This window comes from Eulemur rufifrons, chromosome 16 (assembly GCF_041146395.1).
Source record: "Eulemur rufifrons isolate Redbay chromosome 16, OSU_ERuf_1, whole genome shotgun sequence".
Classification (NCBI taxonomy): domain Eukaryota; kingdom Metazoa; phylum Chordata; class Mammalia; order Primates; family Lemuridae; genus Eulemur; species Eulemur rufifrons.
Window position 1 is genome coordinate 41,369,630 of NC_090998.1, and position 10,222 is coordinate 41,379,851.

Sequence of the window (10,222 nt, forward strand, 5' to 3'; positions counted from 1 at the left end):
TTGGCTTCTGTGAGCCTGGCTTTCCTTACCTGCAAGTAATCCCGATGCCAAGGTCTACAGGGAAGTACACTAAACTCTCTCCTGATAATGCCATCAAAAACCCGCTCTGCCTACCTCTTGGGGTTTGTTGCATAGATCAAATGAACCTGAGTGTTTAAAAGCACACTGTAAACCATAAAGCACTGTGCACAGGTCAGGGACTGTTATACAGGTACAGACGTCTTCGGCAATGACCAAGGAGGCAACCAGGTTTCAACAAAGGAGTCTCTTTGAGAACAGCTTGGAGGTGAGACTTTCCTGCTCAGCGCCGACTGCTTCCTGGGCCCCTCCCAGCTTGAGTCCCAGGGAAAGGCCTCGCGACCACCCCCCTCCCACCCCCACAGATATAGGATGCACACACAGCAAGGTGGTTGGCAGAGCTAGCTGAGGCTTTATTTTGGGAAAGAGCAATTGAATTGGTTTTTAGTTGGAGGCATGGGTAAGAGGGAGTACCCTGGGCAGTAAACTCCTCCCAGGGCTGGGCTGAGGGCTGGGACTGAGCCTCACGTGGGTCTCTTGTTTCCTGTGCTCCCTGGCACAGTTGCCTACCCCCACAGGTTCTGGGGCAGCCACTGGAGGGGGTAGGCTGGAGGGGCCTCAGTGGCCGTTCACTTGGGCAGGACATCAGAGGACTCGGACACCAGCTTCCCATCACGGGTCTCGATCTTCTTCACAACCACAGTCTTGGAGGAGCCGGTGCGGCCGAAGGAGCCGGAGCCCCCACCAGAGCCAAAGGAGGGGAAGGAGCTCAGGCCATAGCTAAAGCCAGGGCTTGTGAGGCCCCCATAGGCCGAGCTCAGCCCACCTGGTCAGGGACAGAAGCAGCCACATGAGCCCAGGAGCCCATCCCTGCAGAGGGCTCCATGCCCCTCTCCGGACAAGGCCCCCAGGGAGGGCAGGATTCATTCTCCAGAATTGTCAGGGAAACCAGGAGCAGGGTGGGAAAGACTGAGTTTTTCTAAAGCTGTGTAACGCTGGGCAAACTTATCTGGGCCTCAGCTTCCTCAGCTGAGGATGTTTACAGGGGTTGTACAAAAATAAATAAAATGAAGCATGTGCAGCACATAGCACAGTGCCTTGCACATGGCTACTGTGTATTTGGGTGCTTTCTGTCAGTAACTTTATTATTTGGATCCTGGGTGTGTCCCCATCACCCTGGGATCCTCCCAAGAGCTGGAATCCTGTTCCTTCTCTTAGACCCCCCTCCTCACCTGCTCAGTGCTCAGGACCAGGTCACTCTAGCCACTGAGCACAGCCCCTCCCCCGAGCCTATGCTCCCTGGGCCCTGCCTCCCTACCCTCCCTCCCCAGGGCCAGGAGGCTCACCTGAGTAGCCGCTGGTGGTCTTCGTGTGGATGCTCATGTTCTGCATCCCAGACTCCAGCCTGTGTGCAGACACAGGGGACGTCAGGACCAACTCCTGGCCCTTCTTGTCCCAGAGCAACAGAACCCAAGTCCCAAGGGGCTACAGGTAGTGCCCACCCTCCCCACCCCAGGTCCAGTCAGAGATCCCCATACCCACCGGCTCTCCTCGCCCTCCAGCAGCTTGCGGTAGGTGGCGATCTCAATGTCCAGGGCCAGCTTGACGTTCATCAGCTCCTGGTACTCACGCAGCTGCCGCGCCATGTCCTGCTTGGCTCGAAGCAAGGCAGCCTCCAGCTCGTCCACCTTGGCCTTGGCATCCTCAACGGCCTGTTTCCCACGCTGCTCAGCATCCAAAATGGCAGCCTCCAGGGAAGCCCTCTGCGGGGGCAGGGGACAGGTAAGCAGGTAGGGTCTGGTACACCCCCTCCCCATTCCCCTCCTTTAGGGCACCCCCCCCCCGCCCTGCTGCCCACCAACCTAGACTAAGTGACTTTACCCAGCTCAAAGAAAGTGCTACCAGTGACACTTGAGGAAGCAGAATGGGGAAATGTGAGCAGCTTCCAGGCCCCTCCCTTTTACATACCTCTCACCTGTGACACTGTAAGGCCCCCCCCACCCTAACTGGACTAGATCTCTGGGTTCTAGACTTTCTTTAAAGCAGCAGAGCCCAACCTTGCCTGATATGTAAGACAGGCTTGGGGGACACATCCTGGACCCAACCTACCTGCCTCAGCCCCCTTTGACCTCTGTCCCAGCCCCAGGGACCTGCTCAGCATCCCTCAGCTTCCCGGGAGCAGTCTGAGAAGCTGGACTGTGGCTGCCCTCCAAATCCTGAGCCCTGGTGCAGGTCTCCCTCCCCAACTCCAGACCCCTCACTCCTTCCTACATTATCTCCTCGTGCCAGCACGTGTCTGAGGATCCTCTCCTACCCCCAGTCTGGCCCGTACCTGGCCTTTGAGACCTTCGATCTCAGCCTGGAGCCGGCTGATGTTCCGGTTCATGTCAGAGATCTCCGTCTTCGTGCGACGCAGGTCATCCCCATGCTTCCCAGCCAGAACCTCCAGCTCCTCGTACTGCAGGTGCAAGATGCAGAGTGAGTCTTGAGGGGGCCTGTATCTGAAGGCATCTCCACCCAAGGCAGGGTGCCCTCTCTGCCGGCTCACCCCCATCCCCCTACACACAAGCGTGCACACACACACACACACACACACACACACACGCCACTGAAGGCCGCCTTCCAGACATCTGGGCACCACTCTGCAGGCCCAGCTGGCAGCGGGCAGAGAGCAACTGAAATCCTGCTGCCTCCTCACAGACTAGGGAACAGAACTGGACAGAGGAGACAGCAGTGCTCTTCACCTTGGTCTGGTACATGCTCTCAGCCTCAGCTCGGCTGCGGTTGGCGATCTCCTCGTACTGGGCGCGGACCTCAGCGATGATGCTGTCCATGTCCAGGGAGCGGCTGTTGTCCATGGACAGCACCACAGATGTGTCCGAGATCTGGGACTGCAACTCACGGATCTCCTGTCGGGGGAGTGGGAAGGTGGTGAGGCTCTGTCCTTGCACACAGGAGCCCCCTTTCGCAGAGCAGCCTTCCTTGGGGGACAAGACAGGGCAAGGGAGGGGAGCAGCGGGTAGGAGTTAGGGTTGGGGAGAGGGCAAAGTTCCTGAGGAAGGAAGCTGCATCAGAGACCTGGAACACAGAGGGAAGGATAAAAGGAAACCTGGCTTTGGGTGACTAAGCAATGGGGAAGGCTCCTTCTAGCCTCTCAGCCACCAATACTAAGGCCACAGAGGATCCAACACAGCCCAAAGATTAGGAACAAAGGCCTCAGAGACAGAGCTGCAGCTGGGTCACCACTCTGTATGATGACCTTGAACAGGTTATTTCACTTCTCTGAGCCCATTTTCTCATCTGTGAAATGGGGTAATAAACCCTCCCTCATGCAGGGGGACAGAACATATACAACAATATTAGTGTGGCCAATAATGGTGGCTGTAATTCTTCAGTAGTTGGTCCTTATCTATTGGTGCGATGGGGGCTGGGAAGAGGTTCTGGCAGGGTCCCGGGGGCAGGGGCACTGATGGGGCTGGGGTCCTCACTCTCTGGCCCCAGGGACATACCTCTTCATGCAGCTGCCTGAGGAAGTTGATCTCATCAGTCAGCCCTTCCAGGCGAGACTCCAGCTCCACCTTGTTCATGTAAGCTTCATCCACATCCTGGGGGGCCGAGGTGAGGGGCAGCCTGAGCTGAGTGCCCATACTCAGCCCCAACTGAAAGGCTCCCCAAAGTCCACCCAATGGCCTGGACATTCTAACCAATCACCCTCCCCAGCCTACTTTGTGGCCTGATTTTCTAGCCCAGCCTCTGTCTGTCACACCTACATTCCAAGCCCAACACCTTTAACCTCTGGCAGCACACCTCTTCCACCTCGTCCTCTAGGAAGCCTTCTATGGACAGACCTCCAATTCTGCTGCTCCATTTGCTTAATCATACCCCAATATCGATGCCCAGAGTTCTGCCCAAATGCACCCAAACTACCACTCTTTCCTTTATATACATCTAGAAGGCACTCAAAATGCTGAAATAAATGAATCTGTCCCATTACTTAGAAACATTTAGAGACAGAACCTAGAAAGCATTAGTCCAAGTCTCCAAGCCCCAGCCTCCAGTATGTGGATGGGGACAGGGAGACTCCCTCACCTTCTTGATGAGGACAAATTCATTCTCCACGTCTGTACGCTTGTTGATCTCATCCTCATACCTAGGGAGGAAAAGACTTAGAATCAGAAGATGAAGGCAAAGGAGAGGTTGCCCTGGGTCTTTTGAAGGCAACATGAATATCTAGAAAAATCAGTTCATAGAAATGCACGGTATGAGAGGGCTGGTCCCTCTACCCTCACCAGCTACCCTCTCCCATGCCCGGCCCATCTCAGCCAGTGGTGAGTCCTAGAGCGGGAAATCTCTCTCCAAATCCATGAATGCACAATGAATTGGGCATATTGGGAGGGTTAGCAGCACGGCCTGACATGAGACTTCACACTGAACTTTCTGAAGTTTACCAGAGGTCAGGGGTCAAGAATAAATAGAGGCCAGAGCTGTAAGTATAAAAGTGAGGACTGCTGGCTACCTATCTCTTCCATCTTAGGTTTACTGTATAAACATTAATATACCATTTGCTGTCCAAATCTGGAAAGTTCTGAGACTGAAAGAGGGCAGATGCTATTACCAATTTTGCCAGATCAATGGACGTAAACATAGATTGTCCCAAGCAAACCTGACCATATGGTCACATTAATCATATAGGACTGCATTGCCTACAAGCAGAGGGCCATGGGCACTCAGACCTCTGGTGCCAAGAGGTGGAGCGGGACAGGATTTCAGTTGGCTGGGCAGGGTGGCGGTGCTCACTTATTCTTGAAGTCCTCCACCAGCCCCTGCATGTTGCCAAGCTCTGCCTCCAGCTTCAGCTTCTCCTGGCCCAGTGTGTCCAGCTGTCTCCGAAGGTTGCTGATGTAGTTTTCAAACATGCCGTCCATGTTGCTCCGAGCCGTCTTCTGCTGCTGCAGGAGGCTCCACTTGGTCTCCAGCATCTTGTTCTGCTGCTCCAGGAATCGCACCTGTGTAAGGGAGGAGAAAGCAAAAAGTCTACATCCCGGAGGGAAGCAAGCACCACCTTGTCCCCCAAGTCTCTCCCCAAGCAGCAAGGTCCCCACAAGTCAGGGACCTGCTTAGCTGTTCTGGAAGGATCACCTATGACCAGGGGAAGAAAGCATGGTGAGATGGTGAGATGGTGAGTGGGGTAGAGATCAATGTCCCTCTGGCATTGGAAGGTAAAGGGGGGCATGATTGGAAGGGGACAGCTAGGGAAGTTATGTTGAAGGTGAACTTGCAGAAAAAAGAGATCTTATTTACATAGATTGCACATTATAGATCAATAAAAATGGCCAAGCTTTGTAAAGATGCTTAGATTTTTACTTTTTTTTTTTTTTTGATAGGGTCTCACTGTCACCCAGGCTGGAGTGCAGTGGCATGATTATAGCTCACTGCAGCCTCCAACTCCTGGGCTCAAGAGATCCTCCCACCTCAGCCTCCCAGAGTGCTGGGACTACAGGTGTGAGCCACCACATTCATCCAGCTTGCTTTTTACCTTATGTAAGACTGAAAAAGAAAATGTAGATTGTTCATATCAAATAATATGATCATCATCATCGTCATGTGGAGTGACTTTGAAGGACTCATGCAAATGATGGGAAAACTTTAGCCCTGCTTCTAACCTGTGCTGCCCAATCTTGAGTTGGTTGCTTCGCCTCTAAGAGCCTGGGTCTCCTCAACCCTGCAATGGCCTAGAGGAACTCAGGCAAGCAGGCCCTTTCAGGATCCCCAACTCTGTACAGAAGTCACTTTCAGCAGGGGAAGAGGCAAGAGACTAGGTAGATCTGTCCACAAATTGAAGAATCCTCCCTCCCTCCCCTTTGAGATTCTGGAAGTCTTCTTGCCCCACTCTTGCCCCTGAATCCACAATCTTCACTTCCTGCCCCAAACACAAAGGCCCTGGGTTCTTCGGGTTTGTGGAATCCTGACCTTAGAATGAAATTAAGGCATGTTAAATGGGAATTTTTATAAAATAAAGAATAATAGACTTGTTTCAAGAAGAGGAACGCATTTTCTTAATCAACCCAAAGTTGTAACTTTTTAAACTAGTGGGAATTGAAAGAGAAAGGTGTCTTGAAGGTATAGTCTAGTTCCCACAATCCCTCTCTGTAAATCCCTTTCTTCCCCGGGTCACTGTGCCCCAAAATTATAAAAAAATAATAGTGATTCTAACATTTTACCCTAATGGAATGCATAATGGAGGCCAAGCACCGCTAAGCTTTTGACATGCATATGTTTGACTAGGCAAAAACTCTTTGATTTGGCATTCTTGTTCCCCTTTTACAGATGAGGAAATAAGACTTAGCAAGGGAGTCCACCACAGGAAACGGCAGAGCAGGTCAACCAGGAATTCGGACTCCAACGCCTGTGAGCTAGCAAAATTCTGGGCTAGCAAAACTCAGGCAAAAAGTCCAGTCGAGAGCGCCTCGACGGCCTGCAGGCCCCCGTAGGAACAGGGCAGTGCCGGGTTCCCGGGGAACTCCAGCTCCTGAGGGCGACACTCTGCCCCAGGACTTCCCTCCTCCCGTCCCCACAATGGCTCCCGGAGCCCGTCGGTAGGCGAGGGCCCAATCCGCCCCTAAGGCGGCCTGGCCCCCTCCTCTGCGAACGTGGAGCCAGGCCGCTGGGGCGGAGCCGGGTAGGACGACTGAAAGGGGACAAGGGCCAAATGGGGAGAGGGGCGTGGGCGGGCGGACGCGTTATCTGAAGCCATAAACTCTGGGGTTAAATAGGACGTGAAACCGGGGCGGGGTGCCCAACGCCCGCAGACTTTGAATCTTGGATGGGCTTCCAGAGGCCTGGCTCTGGCGTCTGCCCCACCCGCCCCTCCCAGCCCCAACGCTGAGAGCTCGGCCAGGCAGAGCAGCACGTCCCGAGAAGGCGACAGCAGTCCCGCTGCGCGCCGGGGGGCCTGTCCCAGCCCTGCTGGGCCCCGCCCACACTGCGGGCGCCCGGGGCAGGGGCCAAGTTATGACTCATCCTAGTGCCCCCCACACTCGGGCCTCCGGGCGCCAAAGGCCTCAATCAATATTTGCCCGTTTGAATCAAGACATCTACTTCCTTCTAGAATCCCATCAAACTCCCATTAAGAAAAAAAAAAGGAATAAAGAAAAAAACCACAGGGCACCATTGGGCACTGGGGAGCCCTTGGGGCAGTGCTGGGGGGAGGAGTGAACTTGCAGAAGGGGATCCTCTCCCACCCCTCCTACCCCACAGCTGAACAGCTGGGACTTCTCCGGACTGAAAGCTTAGGGACAGATCAGAACACGGGTTGGGGGTGAGATAGGTGAGGGAAGGAGGAAGTCCCAGGATTTAGTGACAAGCATTTCATACCCTCTCCCCATCCCTGTCCCAGCCCAAACCACAGTGCATGGGAGGAGTGAGTCGTAGGTTGGGAGAGGGTTGGGGTAGGGCCCAGCTGGAGGCCAGTGGGGAGCTGGAGATGTGCCCACCAACGGGGACGACCGGCAGAAAGAAAGGACAAGGGCCGTCGCTGGGCCTCGGGTGCAGTCAGCCTCGCAAGGGGACCCTCACCTTGTCGATGAAGGAGGCAAACTTGTTGTTGAGGGTTTTGATCTCCTCCTTCTCCTGGTTGCGCACAGCCTGGATGTTGGGGTCCACCTCCAGGTTGAGGGGGCTCAGCAGGCTCTGGTTCACCGTGACGGCTGTGATGCCCCCCATACCACCGGCCCCGCCATAGCCCCCACCCAGACCCACGCCCAGGCCACTCCGGAAGCTGCTGCCGCTTCCCACCCGGGAGAAGCTCGAGGAGCTGATGCGGGCACTGGGCCCGCTGGTGTACGAGCGGCTGCTGAAGGCCCCCCGGGGGCCAGAGGTGGACATCTTGTAGGACTTCTGGGTCACCCTGATGGACATGATGGAGGCTGGAGTGGAGGCAGGCGGGCCGAGATTCGAGAAGGAGCGAGAAGCTGCTTCTAGGTGGGAAGACAGCTCCCAGGGATGGCCCTTTATAGAAGAAAGGCCAGCCCAAGGGGAGGGGGAAAGGCCTTGTACCTGAGTGGCTAGGCCCGGAGGGGGCTGGGCCTAACCCAACACCTGCCACCTCCAGGCAGGACTCAGGTGGGGGCAGCAGAGAGCTGCTCCCACCCAGGAGCCGGCTCCGATCCGGGAGCCCACTGCAGCACTACCTCAGGAACCCAGGGAAGAGCAATTCAGAGAATGTGAAACTGGAAAGAAAGAATCCGCCTGCCCTTGCGAGAGCCCCCCCTCTCCCGTAACAAGGAGACGTGCCTGGGGTCACCCAGCCACTGGAACCAACTTCTGAGTCTTGTCTCCTTCCCTCCTGTGGGAGATAAACTAGAGGACTGGGAAGCATGGCAAGAAAGGGTCCCCTGGAATTTGGGCCTCCTCTGAGCAACTGACACCCCAAAGACACTGTCCAGTGTTCTCCCTGATTTAATTGATTATGAGGGTCCGCCCAGAATGAGTAACAGGGCCCCTGGATTCCAAGGCCTTGAATCTGAGATCAGCCATTTGCCTAGTCTCCCCAGGTTTCTCTAGTACCCTTCTTGCAGTGCCAAGAGGGTCTGGGCAGATATTTATGGAATATATTAATTAATTAATGGACACACATGCACATACACACACACACACACACACACACACGCACACTGGCTGTCTTCCCTCTGGGTTTGCAGGTGCAAGATGAAGAGAGATCTAACACAGCACTTTTCCTGGACATAACTCGTGCCCTCCTCTCCTCCCAAGATCCCAGGATTCCCTGCGCCAGGTCGAACGCTGTGTAGGCCTTGCTGATGAGCACAGAGAATGAAGAACAGGGGCGAAGAGGCAGAGGAGGCTGGGGGAGTCCAGGGGAGAGCAGAGCTACATTGGGCGTCTTCATTGTTCTCATTGCTCCCAGGGAGTGAATCGTGGGAAATAAGACAGGAAAGTGGGGGGTGGAGTGGAGTCGGGTGGCATTGATGGTGCCATGTGGATCCTACTTCTCCTCCAGGCCCCCAACTCGCCAGAGGAGAGAAAGAGTCCTGCACCTGTCTCTTTGATCCCATTATCAGAGTGAGTCAGGAGAGCAGGTTGGGACATAGCACGCACCTCCCAAACGTTGGAGAATGGGGAGCTGAACAGGCACCCCAGGCCTGGGTGGGGCCGGGCGGGGCAGGGTGTGGGAGGAAGGCAGGAGGTTTGAGTCCCCAAGGCAGAGATTCCACCTGCAATTACCTGATGGCTGGGGCTGGATTCCCTGGAAGATACTGCAGGGTGTGACCTGAGGACTGGATGGATCTTAACTGGGACGCCCAAAAGATGACAGACCCTTAGATCCCCTAGAGGAGAGTGGCAGGTGGCACATAGCCCCCAACCCAGGGAAGAGGTGACCACCTACTAGGAGGACAGATATACAGATTCCTCCCCATCCTCTAGGAGAGATACCCAGGCTCCCAGAAGGAGAGGCACATAAGAATTCTCCCCAGAGGGACAGAGAAACCAACACCCCCTCTCTTTGGGGGACAGACATAAATCCAAAAACACAGACACACATACAAGCTGTCTTCACAGTCCCTTCCAGAAGCAAAATCCAGAGATTCCCTAAAGGGGACACGATGGCCACATCCTTCCTTCCCTCCCCTCCCCTCCACTCTTCTCTCCTCGGCACTCCTGCCCAGGCTCTCGTCTCCGGAAGTGCTGAAACTGGCAAGGAGAAATCCAGTTAGTACCTGTTTACACCAGGCCCTCTCCCAGCCCCTTTAAACAATGGTTGATTTTCCAAGGAGTCATTTGAATGCATGCCACCCCCTCCCCAACAAATACCCACACCCAGCAGAGAAGGGAGACTTCTTCCAGAAGACCAAAGGGAGGGGGGATGGGCCCGGTGCCCAAGCCAAGACCGAGAAGGCGGAAGGAGGGAGGTAGGGGCTGGTCAGACAGGTATGGCAGCCCCGGGAAGGGAGGACAATGTGCTCTCTTTCTTCCCCTCCCCCACGCGGTTGTTGGAGGGACCTGGGGGGAGCTTGGAGGGGACACACTGTACCTGAGGTCCTGATTTACAGCAACTGAGAGCCCTTCCTGAAATCTCAGCCCCCCTCCACCCCACCTACCTGGCTCTCTGGTTCTAGCAGTGTCTCTTGTTTAAGGTAAGGACAAAGGGGGCTGCAAAGGACCCTGTGGTGTGCAGGCTCAAGGGCTG

General features: G+C 55.1%; 1 protein-coding gene across 1 annotated transcript; it reads right to left on the reverse strand.

Annotated features, from left to right (window-relative positions):
- Window positions 1–450: 450 nt before the first annotated feature.
- KRT8 (keratin 8) lies at window positions 451–7,961 on the reverse strand. The gene is made up of 9 exons (XM_069491339.1): window positions 7,594–7,961; window positions 4,816–5,024; window positions 4,108–4,168; window positions 3,528–3,623; window positions 2,763–2,927; window positions 2,351–2,476; window positions 1,561–1,781; window positions 1,365–1,423; window positions 451–844 (listed from the first exon to the last, which is right to left on the reverse strand). The coding sequence occupies exons 1-9, from the start codon at window positions 7,933–7,935 to the stop codon at window positions 648–650; spliced, it is 1,476 nt and encodes a 491-aa protein (XP_069347440.1). The 5' UTR covers window positions 7,936–7,961; the 3' UTR covers window positions 451–647.
- Between the last annotated feature and the right edge of the window lie 2,261 nt (window positions 7,962–10,222).